The sequence below is a fragment of the Mus caroli genome, unplaced genomic scaffold (assembly GCF_978045245.1).
Source record: "Mus caroli unplaced genomic scaffold, Mus_caroli_1 scaffold_5, whole genome shotgun sequence".
In the NCBI taxonomy this organism is placed as follows: Eukaryota; Metazoa; Chordata; class Mammalia; order Rodentia; family Muridae; genus Mus; species Mus caroli.
In genome coordinates, this window is record NW_028227260.1 from 2639438 (window position 1) to 2666888 (window position 27451).

General features: G+C 37.5%; 1 protein-coding gene across 3 annotated transcripts in view; it reads right to left on the minus strand.

Moving 5' to 3' along the window:
• Arhgap6 (Rho GTPase activating protein 6) overlaps positions 1 to 27451 on the minus strand; it is a 511317-nt gene that overhangs the window by 28297 nt on the left and 455569 nt on the right. For all 3 annotated transcript variants that reach the window (XM_021152834.2, XM_021152836.3, XM_029473246.2), the window contains exons 4-9: positions 20303 to 20562; positions 18337 to 18532; positions 13031 to 13086; positions 10052 to 10202; positions 8890 to 9038; positions 645 to 824 (exon numbers count right to left, since the gene is read on the minus strand). In XM_021152834.2, the coding sequence (XP_021008493.1) occupies positions 645 to 824; positions 8890 to 9038; positions 10052 to 10202; positions 13031 to 13086; positions 18337 to 18532; positions 20303 to 20562 (992 nt within the window). The remainder of the gene's footprint in view (positions 1 to 644; positions 825 to 8889; positions 9039 to 10051; positions 10203 to 13030; positions 13087 to 18336; positions 18533 to 20302; positions 20563 to 27451) is intronic.

Here is a 27451-nt window from a genome sequence, read left to right on the forward strand (position 1 = left end):
ATTCACTGAGTGTCTACCAGAGGAAGGACCTTCGAAAAGTGTACAGAGGATACAGAGAGGAGATAACAAGGACACAGTCCTTCCTGTGAATGCACTTATAATCTACTAGAGGAAATGGCCATACATGACTGCAACACAATGCTGAGCAAGAGAAACATAAATAAAAATGGTAAATGGGCTTCAGGGGACAGATAAGTGGCATGGGAAGTGACATAGAAAGAAAGGTACCATTTCATACAGGAGGTGCCATGTCAAGATTGACCTTCGAGAAATCATGTCAGCATGGTTGGTTATGGACAGATGAATTCACAGAGATAACATAACTTCAAAAGGAGTGTTTTACTAATATTTTGAGCAAGAACTACTATTTTGTCAGTGGCTAAATCTTTACATGTGATTATTATATAAGGGGCAATGAAATGAAGTTTATACTTCCTATGTGATGGCTAGGCCATGAAAACAAACTTTTGTCGTGACACCAGAGTAATAGAAATTTCTGTTTGAGCAAAACTACCTAACCTACAATGATTTATTCATAACCAGCACAGCGAAACAGAAAGCAAAAAACCTGAGTTCCATTTATAACACCAGAGGCAACTAATAATCAAACCACTGAGTCGTATCACCACTGAAAGGCCACCTACCATGAACAGGGCTTCGTAATTTTCAATCATCTTCTGTACCACAGCTATGATGGCTGTGCTCTCTTCAGCTCTGGCTGAGCTCTGAACAGAATATTCTTTGTCTGATGACTTCTGCTTGTGGAGCAGGTTGGGTCCAAATATGGTGGCTAAGTTCAGAGATGTCATTTTGTTCCCAGTAACCTATGGGTGAAGAAAACACAAAGATTATCGAATTTTATGTTGCCCTTTAAAATTCTGGGTGGTTAAATAAGCTATGACACATTTTCATTAGTAATTTTTCCTTGCATGAAAATATCAGCTTTGTCTAAATCATAAAGGGAATGATAATATTCCATTTGATTCCTAATTTGGGTTGAGGATAAAATTCCAATGGTCATGTTAATAGCACATTAATTAAAATGTTGCAATTCTTAAGTGTTTATTGTAAAACTATTCCTATTCAACATTCCCAATCAATTTGTCCTTAAAAAATATTGATGTTCCCCCGCAGAGCTCCCAGGAACTAAACCACCAACCAAAGAGTACACGTGGAGGGACCCATGGCTCCAGATACATATGTAGCAGAGGTGGCCTTATCTGACATTAATGGGAAGGGAGGCCCTGGGTCCTGTGATGTCCTTATGCCTTACCCAGTGTAGGGGAATGTTAAGGTAGTGAGGCAGGAGTGGGTGGGTGGGTGAGGACCCTCATAGAAGCAGGAGGAGGGAGGACATGATAGGGGGGTTGTGGAGGTGAAACCTGGAAAGGGGATAACGTTTGAAATGTAAATAAATAAAATAACCAGTAAAAAGATAAAAATATTGATATTCAGCAATCATCTATCAACGTGTCTCTTTATCTTTGTCAATCCATACGTTCTTCACTGATCCATCTGCTCAGCATATTCCTACCCTAGGTTTGACATTTTTCCTTGGTCAGACTTATTTTCAACATTTATAGCAACCATTATAGCACAGTCCTCATTTTCACTCACACACACACACACACACACACACACACACACACACACACAGAGAGAGAGAGAGAGAGAGAGAGAGAGAGAGAGAGAGAGAGAGAGAGAGAGAGAGTGTCTGGAAAAGAGGAAAGAATTATTTCTGGTGAAAAGAAGAGTCTCCTGAGTAAGGAGCATTTTCACAGTGGAGCACACAAAAGTGCAGTGGACATATTTGCCTGTTTAAAAGAGCGATCTATTGCCTTAGAAACAACATTGGGGAGAGATCACATGGGACCTTTACTCACACTGGAGGTTAGGATTCCACACTTGTCAGAGTAACAGAAACAGATTGAAAATAGGCAAGGAATATGGAGGGATCCATTAGACCTAAACACCCTTAAGGGGCAGCTGATAAAATAACCAAGATTGAGTTAGATATTTGGACAATAAGAAAATGCTCCTTACTCAAGAGACTCTTCTTTTCACCAGAAATAATTCTTTCCTCTTTTCCAGACTCTCTCTCTCTCTCTCTCTCTCTCTCTCTCTCTCTCTCTCTCTCTCTCTCTCTGTGTGTGTGTGTGTGTGTGTGTGTGTGTGTGTGTGTGTGTGAAAATGAGGACTGTGCTATAATGGTTGCTATAAATGTTGAAAATAAGTCTGACCAAGGAAAAATGAATGAAGGCAGCAAACTACTCTTTAGGTACAAAAGTTTGAAATGTAAATAAATAAAATAACCAGTAAAAAGATAAAAATATTGATATTCAGCAATCATCTATCAATGTGTCTCTTTATCTGTCCCTTTGTCAATCCATACTTTCTTCACTGATCCATCTGCTCAGCATATTCCTACCCTAGGTTTGTCATGGTGAACATCTGTCACAGGAGATCACACACTTGAAATATGTCCACTGTGTGCTCCACTGTGAAAATGTGAGATTAGTTTCAAGTGTGTGATCTCCTGTGACAGATGTTCACCATGACATTCTCTTTACGTCCCTTTGGACTAGATTTGAGTGTGGTTCTGGTGGTCTAAATCAGAGCATTGCAGGGTTGCAGCTGGAACAGTCAGTGCAGATGCTTCTTCAAACACTCTCGAAAGCAGAGACAAAAAAAGAAGGACACGGGGTGAGTAGGGGTTGCACTATCAAGGAAGCCCAGAATGAAGGCAGCAAACTACTCTTTAGGTACAAAAGTATTTTTTTTTAATAAAACAAATTCATGTTCCATATGTTGATAAGTAGAGAGCTAGGGCAAGCATGTAGAAACGAAGTAATCTTCATTCCACCAATCCCCAGATCTAGTTGTTCAAATGCTTTCCTAAGTTCCTGTTTGCACAGACAGCTATGGTGTAGTTATTGGGTTTTTTCCCTTGAAAGCTAGAGTCTCACTCTGTAGCCTATTTTGTATCTGGCTTGTTGTCTCTTACTAACATGTTGCATCAATCTCCCAATTTCAAACAATTTTCCTTCTTCCTTTTTTTTCTGGACCGTAAGCATCCCATTGCACAAAACTGATCATGATTTCTTTTAGCCGCAGCCAAGTGATACGCCTTTGTGTCATTTTTAGTCTTCTGTTACTATAAATAAGGTACAGAAATAATCTACAAAAAAGACATCTTATGTGTTTGGCTGAGCACTGTCTTGGGAGTCATTTCTCTATGTTAAATCATTACAATCAGGAATATGAGCATTTTTAAAAGCTTGGTAATCCTTTTACTTTCTTGCCTTTTTTTTTTTTTTTCTAAATGGGAAGGAAAGTCTAAATATCTCTAATCGAGTGTTTATCCATCATGGCAGTAGTGAAATTTACTGAAAGACTGTTCTTTGCTTTGGGTACTGTCCTATGCATGGTAGGCTATTAAGTAGAGTTAGAACATTAAATCCTAGTAGCTTCCCTTCACCTTCAGTTGTGCCAACCACAGGTGTTTCCTCATGGGGATTTGTGTACCTGTCTCACTAGGCAAATTTCCCCTAGTGAGAACTATTAGTCTCTGAATGTTCATTTCTCTCGTTAACATTGGCTGAAAATGCTGATTATTGTCAGGATAAAGATGCAACCCCAACCCCAGGAAGATCCATACTGTACCAATGCGGTTGCCCTGCATAGGAATCAGGAATCCTCCTGGAAGCCCCTGGGTCTTCCCATGTGAAACACTGAACTGGTGGGAGTACTGTTCACCACAGAACTCAGAGGGCTTTATTTTTAGAAGGTCAGGTCTTCAGGTAAACAAGTCACCACCAAGGAAAAGTATTCCCTGTGGGAAACTTCACAAAATCAAAGAGACAATGCCTTTTCTCTGGGACCTTTAGCTTCTTGGTCTTTGTTTTATTTCACTGGCATGAAGCCTCATAAGTGTTCATTCTAGTTTTCAATCCTCTTCTTGGAAATTCATGGTTAAGGAGAAAATAAAATACATGTCATTTTCCAGTTCCTCCTTTCAGAACGTGGAGGCATCAGGAAAGTTTTCCCATCCCCCTTAAAAGTAAAATCTGGGGTTTCTCTTCTCTCTCTCTCTCTCTCTCTCTCTCTCTCTCTCTCTCTCTCTCTCTCTCTCTCTCTCTCTCAACATGAAGAAACTGAAGATTTTGTTTTCAGTTGAAAGAATGTTTAGTCCAAGGACAATCCAGAGCTCTGTTTCCGCTCTCTCCTTCTCTGGTTGCTATTCTGGGAATGCAATACTATCCATCTGTAAAACTGCACATGGATTCCAGCTGCAGCCCCAGCTGCTGTGGTTTGTTCTCCCCATTTTATGTTTTGTTTTGCTGTTTTTGAAACTGTGAGGGAGACTTGCTTTTGGTTATCTCCAATCTTTGCTCCCCATATTTTAATATGTACTCATATGCACATTACTTACTTACTTAATTAAAATATATATGGTCTCTGTTGGTAATAGGAACACTAAAAAATAGGTCATTATTGCATGATTTAGTTAGTTAGCCAATTCCAGGAAATCTTCTATCTTCACTAAGTAAGCATCCCAGATCATTTCTAAGCACCATATAAATAGCTCACATGTATTAAAAGTCCAGTGCGTCCAGACATCATATCTAGGGGCTTTCTACAGACATACTCAGCTCTTTCTCTAGATAAGCTTATGTGTAAAGCAGCTGTGCTGTGGTCATTATTTTGTAGATAGTGGGACAGCAAATCTGAGAGTCAGGAGTAGGTGGAACTATAGGGAGTGAAACCACACAGCTGTGCTGGTGCCAGCCTTTTGTACATCATAAGTGTACTTTGTCCTATCCAATTTCTGTGACAGACTCTGTGATATCATGGGCAGAAGGGAAAATGAGCTTTAAGGCAACACTAGAGGAGGTTGAGGCAAGGGAGGCAGAATCTTGCTGAAGTTCCAAAGCCAACTTTTCATGTTCTAGAAGCAAACACCTCCTCAACGATCAATAAGTATAGCTCTACATTGGTTCTTGTTGCTTCTTATACAGTTCCTGTAAGAACCTGATGCCACCTATCACTCTCTCACCAAACAAATGCCTAGTTATACCACATTTTATTCCTACTATAATATTTTTTAAAGGGAAACTAAATGTTTCTTAATCCTGAAAATTTCTTTTTTTCCCCTAAGTGGCAAAGAAAATACCAAGCCCAACAGAATGGAATAAAACAAAATTAACACAAGAGAACAAATTAAATAAAATACCGCCATTTTCCCCAACATACCATCAGTGGGTCAACCAGCAATTTTCCTCAATATATACACGTACATTTTAGTATATTATCTTCATGATCCTACCAACTAAGAGTACATTGAATTTTAAGCACATCTTAGAAAGGACATGATGTTTCACATTGCAGATGAGGAAGTGTTGGCCTTCCCCAGCCTTGTCTCTGCTTTTCCTCTTCCTCTTTCACAAAGATGGGGCTATGACAAAGTGTTGTGAGCCTCCAGACTTTTTTTTTAAAATGGCTAACACAAACTAACAAATAGGTAGAAGAGATAGACAAATGCTCTGTTCTTTGACCCCAATTTACAGTGTGGTAGTTTGCCCTCCTATTTGCTTCTGCCCATTCTGGTTCCCTACCTGTTCATTCAACTACAATAGTCTAAGCAAAGAACTTATCCTATGTTCCTTTACCCCCTACCCTTACTAACTTTTATTCCTATGCTATGCTTACATGGCCCAACTTCTCAATTTCCCATAAGCTATTTAAAATGTGGCTTTTACACAGCCTTTTCCAAGAAGCCATTCGCAGTTCTTCTAGGTCATGAGGATACCTGTGCTCAGTGTCTGAAGAGATTTGATACTACATTCCTTGATTCTGTTTCTCTTCTGTCCTCTGTCCTCCACCTTTGAGACTCCTGTTTTCTCTATTGCCTTTGCTATAGAAGTTTCCAAAAACTCATCTTTCCTCTCCTATCTGTCTGTCTCTCTGTCTCTGTCTCTCTGTCTCTCCTCTCTCTCTCTCTCTTTCCTCTTCCCCTCTCTCTGTGTGTGACGTTAATCTACAGTATAAATTATATCATCTATTTCATAATGCTCCCAAAGTTCATATCTTAGCAAAATGGAGAATCTGCCCACAGAAGCATTCAGAACTAATCTGCTAAACCTGTCCAAGGAAGTGATGTTGCCCTTCAGTTTTTCCTGCTTTTTAAAAATTCAGTAACTTAGACTGGCTATAGTTAAAGACAGCTGGACATTCACTAGTTGCAAAATCCATCTGATCATCAGGCACTATTACTTCATATAGATGACTGAAAGAGATCCTTCTGCAAGAGCTTTTTTCTGTTACTTACTGGGGTATTGTCTTAAAAACTCTGCAAATCTACAGGGTATATGGCGCATCTACAGAGATGTAAACTATACAAATGTGCCACTTATATTACCATAAGTGGAAGTTCCCTGAAGGACATGGGCTAAGTTACCTAGCCACTGTCTCTCAGTTTCCACCCCTGAAAAGTGGGCACAGTGGTATTTATCTTGCCTATTAGAAGGATTAAGTACTTTGGCACAAAACCAAAATATTATGGGGGAGTCATAAATAGTAACTAGGATCCTAGCAGGTTAAAATTAATCTATATTTTCATTTATATTCTAATCTATAATAATCTATATTTCAATCTATATTGTCTTCTTTGTGGCATGAGTAATGGAGTCTTGTTGAGCTTTGAACTGAAAACTGTGTGACTGAAAATTATTTTTAAAAGGGAATATAGTAGCAAGTTGGACTTGACTTTTTGCTTTCCTCCATGCCTTCTCAATCACCCAAGACCCAGCTTTTTTCTTCTCACATAGTACTTAAGGAACACCGGAGAGGCAATTGGCATACCTTCCAATTAGGGTTCTGTTTCCACTCAGCCTGTAGACTCTATGGCTTCCATTATCTCTGTAGTCCATAAAGGCTGACACCCAGACGGATAATGTAACTATGCAACAATTATGAGAATTATAGTATAGCCATGGAAGAGCTGTGTATGCTGAAATAAGGTGTCAGGACCATATGATGAAACCTGAAGCCAGTGGGGGTTTCACTAATTACAACTTTTACAGAGAAAAGTGGCTACCTCTGGAAAGTTCAAGTTCTGTTCTCATACTCCTGGTGGGAAGGAGGAGGAGAAATGAAGGATTGATTTACTGAATTATGGTGAAAAAAAATTCACGTGTCCATGCCCCATGGGAACAAAATCTGGCAAGCATGGATCTGAGTTCTTAATATGGCTGAGATCTGCTTAATAAGGACATAAACAACAGCACATATGGTTAAGATTGGAATGCCCCTGGCTCCCTTTTATTGATTTACAGTCCATGTTAACCTATAAATGGGTTTGAGGCCTCAAGGGAAAACCAAAGTTAGAGAGATGTGTGACTGTGTGAAAACAAAGAAGGAAGCAGGCTCTCCTATGAGGGTGAGGATTTAATAGGGTTTCAGTCAGCAGGCAACGTGCCTTTAGACCAATGGTGAAACTATAAAACTCTTGAAAGTATACGTGTAACCAAAGAGAAGCACAACCCCAAAAATTTCATATGGAAGGAGGGACCATACTAGTCCTGAATAGCGACCAGTTCCCACTAGAATATGCCTAAATCATCCATAGGACTTTTGCAAATGTGCCATTAATAGTTGACTTCATGTGGCACTGCCATAAAAGTGCCAAGACCACCCTAAAGAAAGTAACCAAGGAGCTAAAGGGGTCGGCAAACCTATAGGAGGATCAACAATACGAACTAACTAACCAGTTCCCCACAGAACTGTGTCTCTACTTGCATATGTAGCAGAGGTAGGAGAGGCCCTTGGTCTTGCGAAGATCATATGTCCCAATACAGAGGAATGCCAGGGCCAGGAAGCAGGAGTGGGTGGGTTGGGGAGCAGGGCGGGGGGAGGGTATAGGGGACTTTGGGGATAACATTTGAAATGTAAAAGAAGAGAATATCTAATAAAAAAAGAAGTGAAAAAAAAAGAACTAAGGATCCCCCCCCCCAAAAAAAAGTGCCAAGACCAGAACCTCCACGCCTCTCCATATCCCATTTAAAAGCAGAATAGAAGGCCCATCTCATTCAGCAAATGCCAGTTTTGGAGGCCTGGTTTAAGGAGTGAAAGGTCTTCTCTGTAGTAATGTTGTTGAGATAAGAGGGGATGCCTTGCTTTGATTCCAAGTCAGCTGAACAGGTCAAGCCAGTTACAAAAATGGAATTTTTCTCACTCCCACATCCTAATTTCACACATTTCCAACTCTTATATAGCTAATTGTTTATGTTCGCATCACAAACGGAAGTTTAGTATTGAGTAAAGCATCTTTAAGGAAAAGGGCAGCCTCATCTGGAGATATCATTGAAACAGTAAGGAGTTTGGCAATTTATGTGTTTTCAGATACTGTCCCCTGGGTGAAGGCACTGGACAGCACTATTAAATAAATATCAGAGAACTTGTGATTGTATTTATAATGACCACAAAAACAAATCTTTTGGCATGTTAGTGATGTGTAATCTACATAAGATGGAGGTGGGACAACTCACTCTAAGTGTGGTTGGTATCATTCCGTCCCCACTGAATAAAATGCAGGAAAGAAGCTGACTGTCAGCAGTCACCTGTCCCCTCCTTCTTACTATAGACACCCTGTGACTACCTGCTTCTTTTTCCTGTAACCATGTCTTGCTTGTATGATGAACAAACCCCTCCTTTCTTAAGTTGCTTATGTTGGGTTTTTGGTTGAATTTAGGAGACAAGTAATTAATGCAAATGGTGGGTTGGCCCGATTCCCAGTTGAAATGTATGGTCATATTGATGGTTTGCGCTGGAACAGTAACAGAAGAATGGGTGAACAATCCAAAGAAAGTCACTCTCTTTATAGTAGCATACCTCTTGTCCATCTTTGTTGACATTATCATCGGCATGCCTGGCCACAATGGAGAGGAACTGTAGGAGGCGGTGGAGGGTGTCGCAGTTGCAGGGAGGTAGAAGGTAAATGAGGAGTTGCAAGGTGCCCAGTTGTTCCTCAGGCTCCAACACTACAGAAGGAAGAGAGAGGTACTCTAAGTAAGACCAAGAGGAGCTGACACTGTTTGGGCACTGAGGACAGTTTTCCTTTCTGCTACATTAAGAAAGAGGTTACCTAGGCCAGCCCCACTCAGTGTCTTCACAATTTTTTCCCCACTACTTTAGCAGCTGAGCTACAAAACCCTATGAAAAATATAGAGACAAGATTGACATCTAGGCAAATCGTGAGAAAGTTAATACCATTTGCCTTATTTCCATTACCAAACTTTTCCCTATTCATTACTCAGACTAACTTAGTGGATTTTAGTGCATACAGATAAATACCTAGTAAGAGTGGTTGGGAATTGATGAATGTTCCAAAATCTTTTATAGAATTTAAGGGTCTTTGTTCTTCTTATACAAGGAACAATATACAAGAAACAGACATTTTTGGCCATACCCAAGACATTTACGTCTTCTTTGTCAGCCACAATCTCATCAGAACTGCTGTCTTGCAAGAAGGGATGTATGAAGGATAACACATCTCTGGTACTGCCATTTTCCTCCCTATCCTTTCTCCTTATCTGGGGTCTGTGTGTATAGCCAGATACAGCTATTTTGAAAGCAGGGGTAGTGACTGAACTGTGCCATTTTGCTTCCACTGAAATGCTCACTGCTGTCTTACTCTGAATTCTTTGGCTCCCTCCTTCCTCATACCAGAAGCCATGATTCATTTTTAGGCACTGACTCAATGCAAACTCTTGCCAGTACTTCAAAGCATCAACTTATAGTACTTTCTACTTTCCTGGGGTCATTTGAAAACATCTGAAATTCTTCTTGGCTTTTCCCATTTGTTTTAGTCCAGCTTTCTTCTTAGTAGTTCTCCCTAGGGTTTATCTCAGAAAATCCCCCAAATAGCCCAATCATTAGAGACCAATAAAGGCAAAACCAGTTATCGGAAAACACATGAAGAAGATTTTCATGAGAGAGCTGGACACCCTGGTATTCCAGAATACTTTCCCGCAAATCTGGTTCTATTACGTACGGAGAGTGTTGATAAATGCAGTGTATAGCTCCCTTGTGAGAAGGGGGTCAGGCATGTCTCTGAGGAACTCCTTTAACAAGGCTGCCACATCATGAACACTATGCTCCTCTTCCAGACAGACATCAACCCCACGGTCAAATTCTTCACGCAACTGAAAAATCAATGGTTCAAGAGACAGTTATATAAGATTCATAAGTCTAATTTAACAAGAAGAGTCATGTAGCAATGATATCTTAAAACCATCTAATCTCAGTGTTCAGTGTTTGCCAAAGAGAAGTATTTTCATGGACAGTGTCTGGCATTAAGTCTCCATAGGACAAAAAAAAAAAAAAAAAAAGGAAAAAGAAAGTAAGCTATAGACTTTATTCATATTAGTTATGAATACCTATCTACATATCTCTTTATAAGTATGAATGTGTTATTACAAAAGTCATTGTGTATGTGTTGTTAATGATGTTTTCAGGGAAGTAGGTAATAATAATCAGGAAGTTGTAAGTAAGGGCTGAGGGTTAGAAGAGAATTTTGGTCAAGTGTAAATGTGAGAGAACTATTACACAACACTTGGGCATGTCACCAAACAGATCATATTGGAATTTGGATAGTTTACTAGAATACCAACAAAAAGTTCAAGATTATTTGACAAGTCATAAAACTAATAATGTAGATGAGATATGAATGATGAAGGCTTAATAGATCGCACATTGAAATAAAACTTATCTCTAGTTTATTAGCATAGCCTTATGAGCAATTACCAGAAAGATTTTTTGCCTCAATCACTATACAAAGCCCCTTAACATGGATAGCAGCACAAAAACATGGTAACAATGTGAAAGAAATGATAATAATATCATGCTCTGCTTTTCATCTCTGACAGCTTGATGTCCCTTATGCATTGTTCTCTGTCGTTCATTCCTTCATTCCTTCATTCATTCACTCATTCATTCATCCATCTAGGATTCATTACATTTTGCTGGATTTCAAGCCCTATTATAGGTCTTCAAGGTACATTTGTAAATAAAGAGACAAAGTCCTTATGCCTCCTTGATTTGGTAGACTAGTAGAGATACAAGGTAAGCTGGTAACAGCACAAATGACAAGTTCTTACTTTAAACATTCATATGCCCTGTCTTCCCATTGTGGGTACAGGAGATATAGAGGTCAAGGAATGATGTTGGGTATTTTCCTTTATCACTGAAATTCTTACTCCCTTTAGACAAACTCATTCACTGAACTGAACCTGTAGACTTTGGCATTTTGTTGCAATAAGTTAGGAGGCCACTGAGCTCAAGGGATCCTCTGTCTGTGCTTATGCTCCTTTACCCCTAGTGCTGAGGTTATACACATATGGCCATACCATGATTTTTATGTGGGTGCTGGGGATCTGAACTCCAGCTTTCCTGCTTACACACCAAGAGCTATTTCCCAAGCCCTTGCTCTTACTTTTTGAAGAAAAAGTTCAGGGTATAGAGAAGTAGCATAAAAACATAAAATAGTGACTTAAAGCATATGTCATACTCAAATATAGTCCTAAGTTACCACTAATTGCATCTCATTGAATGAGTAATTCTTAAGTAAATCCCTGCACAAAAATTTTTCACCATTTTTATGGATCCAAAATTGTTAAAGAATAATTTCTGGCAATCATCATCTGTCTACCTGGTAAAAATACTCATCACTGTCCTCAACTGCTCATTTATTCGAGACAACTTTACATCAGCATTTACAAGACAGCCAGAATGAAGAGGATGCCTATAGCACTACTGCAATTAAGAGAGTTGAGGTACACCATGATACTGTCTGAACACACACATATCATACACACACACACACACACACACACACACACACACACACCAACCCAAACCCCAGGAGAGAGAGTATGAGAGATGGCAGAAAGGTGGGCAATAGAAAGAATTTAGTAAATCATGTTATCTTGAATCAAATTTCTAAATCTCTATAAGACTACAAAGAAAGGGTGAAGAGGACTATAGCTGGATAGGTTATTCAATGAGATATTATTAATAAAGGTATTCCTTAATTATACATAGGTGTAAGGCCTAGAAGATGTTGCTGAACAATTTTCCATTTTACAAGTGCGGGGGTTAAATATGTTCATTCATCTTGTGTGATTATTAAAAATACAAATAAACCAGTCAGGAAAAAAGAAAAACCTTTATCTTAACAATGAAAAGGTACATGATAGGGTATTTACTTCAACATATGAATAAATAATTTTTAACTTCATCCAACTGAAATTTTTACTTGGCTTAGCTTTTAAATTGTTGAGTTCCTTATTTCCTTCTCTTGCAATCAATAGGAGAAAACAGAATTATAACTGCCTTTTGCCAGCAAATGAGTTCTGCTAAAGAATGGCTTGCCTTTTATAAAGCCATCACAACCCCAAATACCTATCTGATCAAAAGAATATTTCTTTAACAATCTAATATCAAATTTCCACCACAAGAATGTAGTGTGAGACTGGAAAAAATAAGGAATAGTCTTATCATAAAAAATGAACCATGGACCAATGCTTCCATAGAGTGTTACAAAGCATTTATTTCTGCAAAAGTCATGGCATAAATGTAGCATCAGAGTGGATAAGAAAGTGTAAGGCATTTTCCTATCATATTTTGGTAAAATTGGCCAATACCATGTTATTTTCTATTTATTATCACTTCCTGATTAGTTAGGCATGTTTTGAGTCTCCCATTCTCCTGCTTCAGAGACATTTTTATCAAATAGTTTCCTTTAGTTAAGCACAGAATGGACATATCCAGACATTTTCTTTCAGTTTTTTCATCCCAACTCCATCTTTCCAAGCTTCTGAGTGGTATTTCATCTCCTGGGTCTTAATTATATTATAGTTGGCAAGAGGGTAAGGAAAAGATAGTCAGAAGAGAATCTATATAAACTTGAACTTTCTATCTAGTAATTCCATTAAATGTCAGCTAAAACAGACAACATTCAGTGTTCACTTACTTGTCTTACTCTCTTCTTTGAGCTTCCAACTCGGAATATCCCCACTGTCTGGAGGCCTATAAAATAAGCAAATAAAATCAAAATTCTTTTCTTTTTCTGCTTGAGATTCTAAATAAAATCAATGTAGAAACAGTGCTGAATGTTTGTACAGAGCTGTGACCTGCAGACCAGCAGTGACTGCACAGTATTCAGTGACATCCTATTCATCTTCTCCAGATACATACATACCTTTAAACATCAGAGTTATTTTCCACTAAATGAGATGATATTTTTCCCTGTGTGATTATTGATGTTATAGGTCAGAGAGATCTTCTTTATTGGCAACAGCCCTAAAATTATGCATATATAACAAGAGTCTAAAATGATAAAATATATAAACAAAGATACGCACACAGGGTGGTTCAGAATAGGACTATAAGAGAAAGCAAGCTTATGAATTTGGAGTTATCTATCTAATTTGGGATGTACTATCCTGTATCCATTTTAAATGACATTTACAAGAAAATTGTATATACATGAAAACTCTGTCTTACCATTAAAGGAGAGCAGTGGCATTCTCTGTATATATCTATGTATCTATCTACCTATATCATCTGTATATCATCTATCTATACCTATCTGTAGGTATCCTCTACATATACCTGCATGCACATGTTATACAAGGATAACCTCAGACCCACACAAAGATATAAAATAAAGTATAATAAAATCTTTTTAAAAATTTGATCTTCAAATAATCCAACAATCTCAATAGCACCAATTGGAAATTTCAGCAATAGTAATTTAATGGAATTGAATTTTCAGGCAATATCCACATCAGGGATATTTTTATTAGGTATTTTCCTCATTTACATTTCCAATGCTATCCCAAAACTCCCCCATACCCTCCCCCCCACTCCCCTACCCACCCACTCCCACTTTTTGGTCCTGGTGTTCCCCTGTACTGGGACATATAAAGTTTGCAAGTCCAATGGGCCTCTCTTTCCAGTGATGGCCGACTAGGCCATCTTCTGATATATATGCAGCTATAGTCAAGAGCTCCGGGGTACTGGTTAGTTCATAATGTTGTTCCACCTATAGGGTTGCAGATCCTTTAGCTCCTTGGGTACTTTCTCTAGCTCCTCCATTGGGGGCCCTGTGATCCATCCAATAGCTGACGGTGAGCATCCACTTCTGTGTTTGCTAGGCCCCGGCATAGTCTCACAAGAGACAGCTATATCTGGGTCCTTTCAGCAAAATCTTGCTAGTGTATGCAATGGTGTCAGTGTTTGACTTCATCATCACTATTGAGGAGTATCATCTAATTTTTTTGATTTTTACTGTTAGTCCATTTTCTCTTCATAATCAGGTATGACAGTGGTGCTAGATTGCAAGTGCTAGTGGTCATTTGAAATCATATGAAAATAGTTGATCTAAGAGTAAAGTCAGTAAATAGGGAGCCCTCATAGTATTACTTGAATCTTGCATTCAGACTCTCAGCATATAAATAAGGCTTGCAGGGTATTGGATCAGGCAGGGGGACATTCTTCTTAATCTACTTTCACCTTGGTTTCTTTCATCTGTGACTGAAAGAATTATCACTAGTACAATATATCCTTAAATGGAAAAATTTAAAATGTTATAGCCTTACTTCTTTCTGGCCAGAAACAATAAAGTAAATGTTTGGTAGGTCTCTTCATAGGGCCTTTATGTCTGTCATAGGCATTCTGTATCTATCATTTACATTAATATTAATTATTTTATTATTACATGGTATCAATGATTCTTGATTTATCTCAAAAATAATAATTTTCCTTTGCGTTTTGATATTAAGTATTACCACCTTTATTTTATGTGCTTATTTTGCCTCCATACATATGTGGCACCACTTCCTTGGTATCTGGAAAGACCAGAAGAGGTAGTCACATCTTATGAACCTGGAGTTTAGGATGGCTGTGAGCTACATTGTGAGAACTGGCAATTGATCCCAGATTCTCTGTTATAGCAGCATATGATCTTAACTACTGAGCCATCTCTCCAACCCTAAGTATTAACCCTTTTTAGTTGGATTTCCAAGGGGATTTTGCTTTTTAGTTTTTAGTTTGGAAATACAATATAGCATAAACATCTCATTTATCAGTTCTGTTTCCTAAAAGTGTCATTCTGAATTTCCAGATGATTTGAGAGAATTGTATCATGTGGCTGGTTATTGCTGATTTACATGTGTACTAAGGACACTTTGCTTGGGGGTAAGGAGTCTACTCCATTTCCTTATTACTGTTACTAATTTGCTTCCTAACTGAGACCAACACCCAACCTAATTTATATTTCTTGCTTCTTTGGGAAACCTAGAAATGAGACTCAATTCAGAGTAGGATAGAGGACCATATTTTTTTCCTCGGTAAAATGATGTTTGTACTGATTTAATTAGTGCATACAGAATACTTATAATAATCTGGTATGTGCTTTTATTTATAGAAAGACAAGTTATGAATTGACTCGATGACTCTTCTCTATGCAAAATAGAAAACATAACATGTCAATTTATAAATATTGTCTTCAGCTAAGTTTATATTTCTTATTCTTTGATGGCTTCTGAATACCTGAATTTCTATAAAATCAAGATATCAGGGGGGAGCTGTCATACAGGTAGGACTGTTCATCTAGGTAGATTTCGCAAAACTATTCAGAAGTGCCTATTTCTGAGATTATTCCTTCAACCATAGCAATTTCCTACTGGGTAATAATTCTTGTGTGCCTTAATCAATTCTAATATGTTTTGGTTTTTGAATTGCATTTAATTTTTAAAGGTAGAACAAATGACTGCCTTTGGATAGATAATGCTTTTTTTCTGACATAAACTTACAATGATTTTCCTCACAGACACAAGAATAGTTTAGCTATTGCATAACCAGGACTTAAGTCAGTAACTGAAAAAGAAAAGGGTAGACACTGAAGAAGATATTGATTTCACAAAGAACTGTAACTTTGCTGATTCCTGTCCCAGGAACTGATGTGACCATCTTTCTTTTGTTTTCATTAGAAACTGAAATGGAAACTAGACCCAGAAGTACCTGAATCTCAGGCTTAAAGATGTCATGAAATGAGGACAGGCACAATAAACAGTGGGTCTCACCCCAAAGTCAGTCTAAATCCCAAAATCATCTCTTAACTCCCAATTAATCTTTTGGCTGTCCTTTGGAAGCTTCTAGAAAATAGAGATGCTTAAGGAAATTTGAATTAAGGATAGATAAGCCATTTGAAATGAATAAGTGAAGAATGGTTGGGTACATAAATGTAGATGGAGCTAATAAAAATTGTTAAGAACAATTTTGGAGAGGTTGGGAAAATGGTCTTTGATCAATAATTAAAAGACTAAAGTGGCACATGTCCTCTACTAGGTATTTCAAAATCAAGCAAATAAAGTCTTATGGAAGAAATTATTTTTAAAATGGTGTTTGTCTTATTTTGTTTTGAGACAGGGTCATATAGTAAGACAACAACAACATCTAAAATTCTATACAAAGCCCTTTACTTTTTGAAGGGTTTTTTGTTTGTTTGTTGAGACAGGGTTTCTCTGTGTAGCCCTGGCTGTCCTGGAACTCACTTTGTAGACCAGGCTGGCCTCGAACTCAGAAATCCGCCTGCCTCTGACTTCCAAGTGCTAGGATTAAAGGTGTGTGCCACCACGACCCGGCCTTTTTTAAGTTTTAAAGTTTGATATTTTTGCTATTTCTTTGGAGTATTCAAGTCAATATCTATTTGAATTTGAATGTGTATCCTATTATTCTATATTCATCTGATATAAATATTATGAGCACCTGGAATACAGATAGAACCTTGCATAGTTGATCATTTTAAGTCTTACCTTTAGGTCCAAACTATATATCAAATATTCTCTTCTGTAAACAAAACCTAATGTTTAAATATATTTATTTAAGTCTGTACTGGCTATTTTTGTGTCAACTTGACACAGCTGGAGTTATCACAGAGAAAGGAGCTTCAGTTGAGGAAATGCCTCCATGAGATCCAACTGTAAGGCATTTTCTCAATTAGTGATCAAGGGGGAAAGGCCCCTTGTGGGTGGGACCATCCCTGGGCTGGTAGTCTTGGGTTCTATAAGAGAGCAGGCTGAGCAAGCCAGGGGAGGCAAGCCAGTGAAGAACATCCCTCCATGGCCTCTGCATCAGCTTCTGCTCCCTGACCTGTCTGAGTTCCAGTCCTGACTTCCTTTGGTGATGAACAGCAGCATGGAAGTGTAAGCCGAATAAACCCTTTCCTCCCCAACTTGCTTCTTGGTCATGATGTTTGTGCAGGAATAGAAACCCTGACTAAGACAAAGTCATTTCTTTATCCAGTGATTTTTACACATACTGACTTGATTAAGCAATTTAAATACCTCTTTAATAGTTTTCTATGATAATCTGTTTTTATAATTAGGAAATAAATGACAATGTTCACACTTTGTTTTATACTTCCTTCTTTTCCTCTTTTTCTTTCTTTCTTGTAGGACTGAGAATTTAACCTAGGGCACTATGCATTCTAGGCAAGTGCTACACCACTGAGAAACATCCACAATTCTCTTTTTAGCTTTCATTTTGAGATAGAATTTCACAAGGTTTCCCAGGAAAGCCTTGAACTCACGCTATAACACAGGAAGACACAGGAAGATCTTGAACTTGAAATTTTCCTGCCCCAGCCTCCTATGTATCTGGGATTGGATGTCTATACCAAGAGGCCAAGGAAGCACTTGTTCATTTTGCTTTACAAAATTATAATACATTATCTTTAAAATAAATAAGCAAATAAGGACATTTTTCCAGGTCCATGGTGTGTGGTAAATCTATAGCAAATAATCATGTGATGGATATGAGCTAAATATCTAAATTTTAAAAACCAATTAAAGAACCATTCATCCTATTAAAGTCATCCTGTTAATGGGAATTAATTTGCAAAGGGATGTCTGGAGACCATAAAAATAGATATTTATAAAAGGCAAAACATTGTCTTTGCCAAAAGAAACATAAATAAACTTAATGTCTAAGAACATGCATGTGACTTTGCTCTCTTTGAAGCATGTCTTAGTCCAGCACAAGTGATCCTTTCACAAAAATGATTACTTAGAGACTTTTGTGAGGACTCTTAGGGTTGGAGGATTTCAAATAGCATCACACCTCCTAGTCTTGTTGGTCCCAGTAACTTCATAAGCCAACACTTACATTGGTACACTTTATTTATCAAAGGTTTGTCTAGCACTTGCTCAAAGGAACACAAAATTGAATATAGGAATGATGCTTGGATCACTGATGGCTGATGACAAGTCTTACCATGTTTTTCCAGATGTTGACAGCAGCTGTCCACCAGCCTGGGGACCTGCCTGTAAATAGGATTCAGACTCAGCTTCTTATCTCTGGCCTTTTCTTTTTTACTCTGAGCCTCAGCAGGCAAGGAGAGTTGTAAAGCTTCTAGGAGTCGAGACTGGTTGTCATCCAGATCAGTGATGGAATCCACGGACATGGCGCCCTGGAAGTGATGCACAGACTTGAAAAAGAGGAAAGGCAACAGAAGAAAAAACAGCTACCACCCTATAAAATTTCATGGAGGACCATATCTCTCAAAAGATAATTCTGCTTGATGTAGTTATTTTTTTATTGCTGATATACTTGCTTATTGCTGACATATTAAGAGGAAAAACGAAATGCATTTTGAATGAGTTAGGAAATCTCTACAACACAGGGTAAGTATTGTTAGTTAGGATTTCAGTTCAGACTTTTCCAAGTGGAAGACAAGAGATGGGAAACATATAATTAAAATATTTTGATTCAACCACTTCATTTTTTGAAACATTAAATACATACTCAATGAATGAGGTAAAGTTATAGAAGTCTTATGAATTAAAAAAAAATCCTTAACTATGCCTCTAGGAAGTACATTTTAAACATAAGAAGATTCAAACTGGTTATTGTGGTATATGCCTGTAACCCCAGCATGTAGGAGAGTACAGCTATCCATCCTGGATGAAGAGTGTTATAAAAAGGAGTTAGCTATTAGAGTCCTGATAGGGCCTGTACAGAGAAAGGGACATTTAGGAAGTCCACTGCCTAGGTCATAGGTTCCCCAACATCTCTATTTTAGAGTTTTTGGTGCTACTGTTATTTGGATTTATAAACAGTCCAAGACAATTGCAGGCTTAGAAGAACAAATTCATCTGGAAAATTTAAATATTCCATAATTTTGTCAGTTTTTCCTCTATGAATCAGTCAATACCATAAAAAAAAATAGCAGGGCCTTGGGCCTTCCTATACTTTGGGACAGCTCTTAAATGTTAGTAGCTGATTAAAAAATGTGAATTATAAATGGAAGTCTGCTTGTATATTTAACTAGGGCAGTCTTCAATGATGGGAGGTAGGAAATACTCCCAGCCCAACGCTTAAGGGAAAGGGAAAGACCTCTCAGGGATATGGTAGTAACTATGTAGTAGTTATGTATATATGTAGTAACTATGCTGATTACCACCCATGTGGCTTGGTAAACTCAGACTTGTAGGTTTGCAATTAACAGGCTAGGAGCCCAGAGCCTAGAACCTAGTGCACACTGTGTCACTGGCACCATATTGATTCATCATGGATTTCAACAAGACTGCATAGAATTGTACAGCTGTATTTAAGGGAAGACAAATTCTATTGATGAGAAAAATCTAAATATCTCTCTGATTTTTGAACTTTTGTAGCTAATTCATTGATCCAGGTACATCCTAACAATAATATTGAAAAAATTAACAGAAACACTGGACCCTGGCCTCAAGACTCTGAATTTAGCATAGAGGTGGTGTAGTCTGCAGCTCAAATGGCATTGTGATAGTATAACACCATATAAATACCTTATAAAGTTTATGTTCAAGAACTACATACCTGAGGTACAGAACAAAATGATCAAAGCCATTTTCATAATGTTTTAAATAATTTTATGGATTTGTGTTTTGGCATATTCATAGCTAACCTTGTATGCATGTGTCCCAAGATTGCAGGTATACTTGTCTGATTGAGCAGAAAGTCTAGCAAGATAGTAGGAGATAACAAATTACCACCATCAATAGCAGTAGTGCTGAATATTTGGGTACAAAGTTAACCAGGAGGGAAGGAGAGTGTTAGATGCCACATGGACACTACTGGTTATTCCCTAGTGCAAGAGATATCTCTAATGTGTCCAGTTTTCATGGTGGTAGAGATTCAAAGGGCAACCTTATTCATTTTCAGGTTTTTTCAGAATCAGAGGAGATCCTGACCAACTCACCCTTCTCCTGGCCCGAGGAGCTGGTTCCGGAGTATTCGGTGATGTAGACTCATTTGGTGTTTCTGAGGTTGAGCTGAGAGATGAGTTACTGCTTGAGAGTTCCTTGTTTTGTTTTTTATTTCCAAATGGGAGGAGGGAAGACACAAAATCCGATGATGCATCCTTCTGCTCCTCCCTCTGCAAGTCTTGCTTCAGTTTATATGCCCGGTCATTAGCAATGACTTGGGATAAGGGCATTCCAAATGCCTGTGGGATGAATTCTGCAAGGAAAAAAAATCAAATATTTATGTTTATGGAAGGTCTATCCAGACAGGAGAGCATGTTCATTCATAGATCATCCAAAAAAGCAGACAGACCTAGTGAAATTATTGCTTTCCAAACAATTGATTCATCAATCAGCATACTGGAATGACTGTATTGTTGAGCAAAATGGGTAAAGTTTCCATTTCAGTGAAAGATGTGAGTAAGTACAAATGCACATTTTAGAAATATAGGTCTCTAATATTCTTCAGGTACTCAAGTCTGTTTGAAAGGAAATAATTTTACTAAGAAGTGTGAAATTTGAGCAGGATATAAACAGTGCTTCATGCTCATGAGCATACAACTATATAAACTGTTACTCTTCAATTGATATGCTATAGAAGTTTTTGAAGTCATAAGAAAACCACAACAAACACTGATTGACACCTACTATTTGCTATGTCAAGTTTCACAATTCGGGGGGTGAGTGGATGGGTGTGTGCTGTAAAGGATCTCAGGTACTTTTTCAGGAGGGCTTCTGAGGTTGAAAGGAGATGTGCAGAATCAGACATTTAAATAATTATAAGATATTAACTCTCATGAGAAATGAATGAATTCACAGTTGAAAATCAGTCGATATTAAGGTATACCATAAGGCAATGTAGGAAATAATGGCCTAAGGATTAGAAAAGCAATTTCGGAACACTTTAAGAAGTTTGCTTTTTCTCCCTTTTAATCCTGTGTCCCTACCTCCAACTTTTACCTACTGGGTTACAGCAGTCCCTTTATGATCTATACTCAAACTTAATGATGATAACATGCAGAAGAGGACTTGTCCATAATATAGCTTGTAGGAGTCCCAGAATACATTTGGAATTCTTTACTAGGGATCATTTGGGAAAGAGGCACAGTAGAGAACTCTTTGGCTTCATTTGGCAATATATATACAGTTACTGTCTATCAATCCATGTGTATTCATGTATATTAAGTACCCAGAGATAAACATTTTATTAGTAGCATTTTAGATTTATATGGAAAGTATTAATATTCAATTAAGTACATTATTCTTGTTAGACTCAAAATTATATCTCTTAGTAGCCTCAGCAAATTGGAACCTAGGAGAGCCCTGTTTTTGTTTTTGTTTTTTTTTTGTTTTTTGTTTTTTATAAGCCCTGCAATCAAAACTGCAATGATCAAGGGAAAATAACTCTAAGGTTATTTGTTCTTTTAGCAAACAGCTAACATTAAACCAGGTGGAAAGAGCCTTTAAAAGGTTTTCCTGCTTGATCCATGGTAACATTTTAAACTAGGCTAATAGCCAAGTCTCCATTAAGTACAGAAATGGTACTTTAAAGGCATATACCTCTGATCCCATCAAAAGGTGCAACTTGTTTTGAAGTAAAATATCCTAAGTTCATCTGGTTTTTTTTTTTTCTGAAGAGCTTGCTCTATCAGTGAACTATGGGGCATATGCCAATTAAAAGTGTTATGCCTTTCTTTTTTGAGGTAAGACTATTACTACATAACTATCACCAGCAAAACTAGAGGCAAAGATTAGTGTGCACTTGGAGGGTTTCATATAATAAGCAGATATTCTTCACAAAGTTTGGACAGCCACATAGAAGATGCAGGTATGACTTGGGAATAGAAACAACAAAGAGGACTTTGAAATAGATCATGTGACATGGGTCTGTTAATGTAGGCATGACAGAGACTTGTTCTACAATGGGAGCTCTCATAAACATTTTTTCCATATAAGGAAACCAAATCAGACTTACTTAGTGATTTTTAGTATCTTTGTAAAAAAAGGCATTTTACTTTGGAGCCTACAGTTTGTCTACTTGTAGGTGTGTGCATGTGCATGCCGGTGTTCAAAGAGGCCAGAAGAGAGAATTGGATCATGTGGAGCTGGATTTACATGTAGTTGTGAGCCACCATGTGGGCTATGGAAACTGGAATTGAATCTTCTGAAAGAGCAGTTCATGCTCTTAACCACTGAGCTATCTCTCCAGCTCCACTAATCTAATGTTTTTAGTATCTAAAAGTATATCACTGTGTTTGTAAATTGTAATAATTGAATACAAATTAAACAAGAAACAATTCATGTCATTTTCTCCTGATATTTACTCTTCCCTTGATCTCATTTGAAAGATATAGCATTAACTGACCCCAAAAACTCCATCAGAGAACTCCTAAACTTGATAAACAACTTCAGCAAAGTAGCTGGATATAAAATTAACTCAAACAAATCAGTGGCCTTCCTCTACACAAAGGATAAACATGCTGAGGAATAAACTAGTGAAACAACACCCTTCAAAATAGTCACAAATAATATAAAATACCTTGGTCTGACTCTAAATAAGCAAGTAGAGATCTGTATGATAAAAAATTCAAGTCTCTGAAGAAATAAGTCAAAGAAGATCTCAAAAGATGGAAAGATCTCCCATGCTCATGGATTGGCAGGATTAATATAGTAAAAATGGCCATCTTGCAGAAAGCAATCTACAGATTCAGTGCAATCCCCATCAAAATTCCAACTCAATTTTTCATAGACTTAGAAACAGCAATTTGGAAATTCATTTGGAATAACAAAAAACCCAGGATAGCAAAAACAATTCTCAACAATAAAAGAACTTCTGAGGGAATCACCATCCCTGACCTCAAGCTGTACTACAGAGCAATTGTGATAAAAACTATATGGTATTGGTACAGTGACAGGCAGGTAGACCAATGGAATAGAATTGAAGACCCAGAAATGAACCCACACACCTATGGTCACTTGATCTTTCACAAAGGATCTAAAACCATTCAATGGAAAAAAGACAGCATTGTCAACAATCGGTGCTGGCTCAACTGTCTGTTAGCATGTAGAAGAATGCAAATCGATCCATTCTTATCTCCTTGTACGAAGCTCAAGTCCCAGTGGATCAAGGACCTCCACATAAAACCAGATACACTGAAACTTATAGAGGAGGAAGTGGAGAAGAGCCTTAAACATATGGGCACAGGGGAAAAGTTCCTGAACAGAACACAAATGACTTGTGCTGTAAGATCAAGAATCAACAAATGGGACCTCATAAAATTGCAAAATTTCTATGAGGCAAAGAACACTGTCAATAAAACAAAAAGGCAACCAATAGATTGGAAAAAGATCTTCATCAATTCTACATCCGATAGAGAGCTAATATCCAATATATACAAAGAATTCAAGAAATTAGACTCCAGAGAAACAAATAACCCTATTAAAAATGGGGTACAGAGATAAAGAATTCTCATCTGAGGAATGCCGAATGGCTGAGAAGCACCTAAAAAATGTTCAACAACCTTAGTCATCAGGGAAATGTAAATCAAAACAACCCTGAGATTCCACCTCACACCAGTTAAAATGGCTAAGATCAAAACTCAGGTGACAGCAGATACTGGCAAGGATGTGGAGAAAGATGGAAACTCCTCCATTGCTGGTGGGATTGCAAGCTGCTATAACTAATCTTAAAATCAGTTTGGCAGTTCCTTAGTAAATTGGATATAGTACTACTGGAAGATCCAGCAATACCTCTCCTGGGCATATACTCAGAAGATGTTCCAACTGGTATTAAGAACACATGCTCCACTATGTTCATAGCAGCCTTATTTATAATAGCCAGAAGCTGGAAAGAACCCAGATGTCCCTCAACAGAGGAATGGATACAGAAAACATAGTACATTTACACAATAGAGTACTACTCAGCTATCAAAAATAATGAATTTATGAAATTCTTAGGCAAATGGATGATATCATCCTGAGTGAGGTAACCCAATCACAAAAAAACACACATGATATGCACTCACTGATAAGTGGATATTAGCCCAGAAGCTCAGAATACCCAAGATACACTTGACTATCCACATGAAACTCAAGAAGAAGGAAGACCAAAGTGTGGATACTTTGATCCTTCTTATAAGGGGGAACAAAATACTCATGAAAGGAGTCTAATTTAAAGTGCCATGAAGTCACTTCTTCTTTAGTAGATTTGATGATGTTACAATGTTGTTATCATGTAGACCAAAAGAAGTGCTGTAGTTCAGAAAGTTCTCTGAGCTAGCCTGAGCTGCTTCCTTTCTTTCTCTGGAACTACATACATCCTTTTCATTGTCATCTCTAGTAATTGCTTGTGTGTGTGATTGTGTGTGTGCATGATTGTGTGTGTGTGTGTCTGTGTGCATGCATGTGTCTGTGTCAGTGTGTCTGTGTACATTTTGTGTCCATGTTCTTGTGGTTTTCAATTTGCATATGCACATGAGGAGATCAGAAAATGTTGATTTCCCTCTTCTGGTTCTTAGCCTCTTTCATTTGAGACTTGATGTCTGTCTGGCTTGGAAATTTGCTAAGTTTTTTTTGGGGGTAGTAAGTTTCTAGGGAATCTATCCCACCTCCTATCTCATACTTCCTGGGGTTATAGGCATGCAATGCCTAATCTGACTTTTATAATGTAGGTTCTGAGATTCTGATTCAGACTCTCACCCCTGTGTGGCAACCACTTTACCTATTGAGTGATGTTAATAGCCTATACAGATGGCTTTTAATGACAGTATTGCATTCATTTCCTTGGAGAATTTCTTTTTTTATTATTGGTTATTTTATTTGTTTACACTTCAAATGTTATCCCCTTCCTGGTTTCACTTCTGAAACCCTCTATCCCATCCCCCCATCGCTCCTGCTTCTATGAGGGTGCTCACCCACCCACCCACCCTCTCCTGCCTGCACACCCTAGCATTTCCATATGCTGGGGCACTGATACTTTACAGGATACTTGGAGAATGTCTACATGTAATTAAGTCTTACATTTTGTATTAATACTTAATGTGAAGCAAAAATAGAAACTGCAGCAAATAATCTTTTATAAGTTTTGTTTCACAGTGCACGTATAGTGACCCAGACAGTGAGTAACCATAAGGTATTACAGAATTTTGTTTTGGTACAAGAAAAAAAAGATACCACAAGATCTTTTTGTGTTGATACTCAGTGCCCCATGGGCAATTATGCCATAGTAATACCTAGCCCCCATGTGCCTTGATTAGGCAAACTTAGAAACTGGATTAAAGTACGTTTTTTTTTTCTATAAAAATTATTTACTTATTTATTTAGCTCTCTCAAAATCTGGGTTTTTCTTGAGACAAGAAAGAAATAGTCTGAATTTCTGGAATTTCGTTTGTTTGCCAAATAATTAAACTATAAGACATTAGGTATTTGGAAATCTTCTGTATAAAATTATGTTTTGCAAATCAATGTCAACCTTAAATTAGTTTCCATATAGAAACCAAAAGTTAGATGGACTTTTTTATAAGTTGCAGTGTTGATGCTGGAATGTCATATGATTTATTGTATATTTTTATATAAAGCAATTAAATATCACACAGGACATGATTCATGCTGATGGAATCGATTAATATAGTAGCATATCAAATATTTGTGAATCACTTCTTTTTTTATTGGAAGAGCAGGTCATCTGTGAAGAGCTGCTCCTTTTTATTTTTAGATGGCTTAACCCAAGAGGTCATTCAGAGCTTCCTGTTTTCCTTCTTTCCCTCTTGAATTTCAGTGATGATCATTTTTCACATGTGCATCTGTTATTAACCCAAACACTAATACTCAAAGGGAAGGAAATAACGTGAACTGATTACAAATATGCCACATCAGCACACACACAGTCATCCCAAGGTTATGTTTCCCAAGATAGCCAGGCAATGGCTTCCAGGGTCAACATGGACAAGGCTTTATGTTTTGAAGAGCTGTCATGGAGTAATTCTTCGGTTAATTCTAGAATTCCTTGTTTTTAAACACCAAAGCTAACTCATAGAGCAAACTTCTTACAGTTAAACTTGATACTCTTCTCCTTAGCTAGATGGATGATGGGCCCTTTCTTTGGAACCACCAAGAGCTATCTCTATTCAGCTTCTTGTATGTCAATACAGAATACCGTCAAGCTTTTAGTGAGTCTACACACACACACACACACACACACACACACACACACCAACACACAAACACACACATACATATACATACTTAGAGAATGCAACCATCAATCTCTCCATGCTCCCTCCCCAATCTTATCCTTCCTAGAAAAGTTTGAAAGGGTACTTTCTAAAGAACCACCTAACATCTTCATTGTGTGTCAATTTCAACATCAGTAACTTTATCTAAAGCAAAGTCAAAAATAATCAATTGTTCATATAGTTCTATTCACTTTTCAATATTATAATAATTGGGTTATTAATGGTTAATTTTGTTAATCTTCTACTCTGCCTAATTAATAAAGTATACTTTACCATAGGTATGCATGTATAGACAGGGAAGTATGCACATAGGTTTGATATTAGCCACAATTTGTGTCATTGATAGAATGTCTTTGGAATATGTCCCCTCATGAATGGGGATGGTTCTATTGTAGGTAATTGCTAAAGCAATTATAAGTCATCTATATTGTTCCTCTAAAGCTTAGTGGACATTGAGGAAGATGGAATGTAAAGAGTGTATGATCTACAGGGTGGGAAATAATTATGTGAGATGCTGTCTTTTTCATATAGCATGTTCATTGCACTCATGAACACATAGCATCTGGGCCTACCTGTATAAGACTTGCACAAATAAAAGACATGAACATAGGAAGAGGATCAGTTAGGAAGAAGGAGAGATCAGCTGGAGAAGATGAGAGAAGGTAAGGGCAATGAATATTATCATAATATAATATAATATAATATAATATAATATAATATAATATAATATATACTTGTGAAATTATAAAAGATAAAATATAAAAATAAGGGCAATAAATCATCAAATATATAAAAAATATAGTAAAAATTTATCAGACAATGGCTATTTACCTAGACCAACCTTTGTCTTCATCATTCTAGTAGCAAATTCTG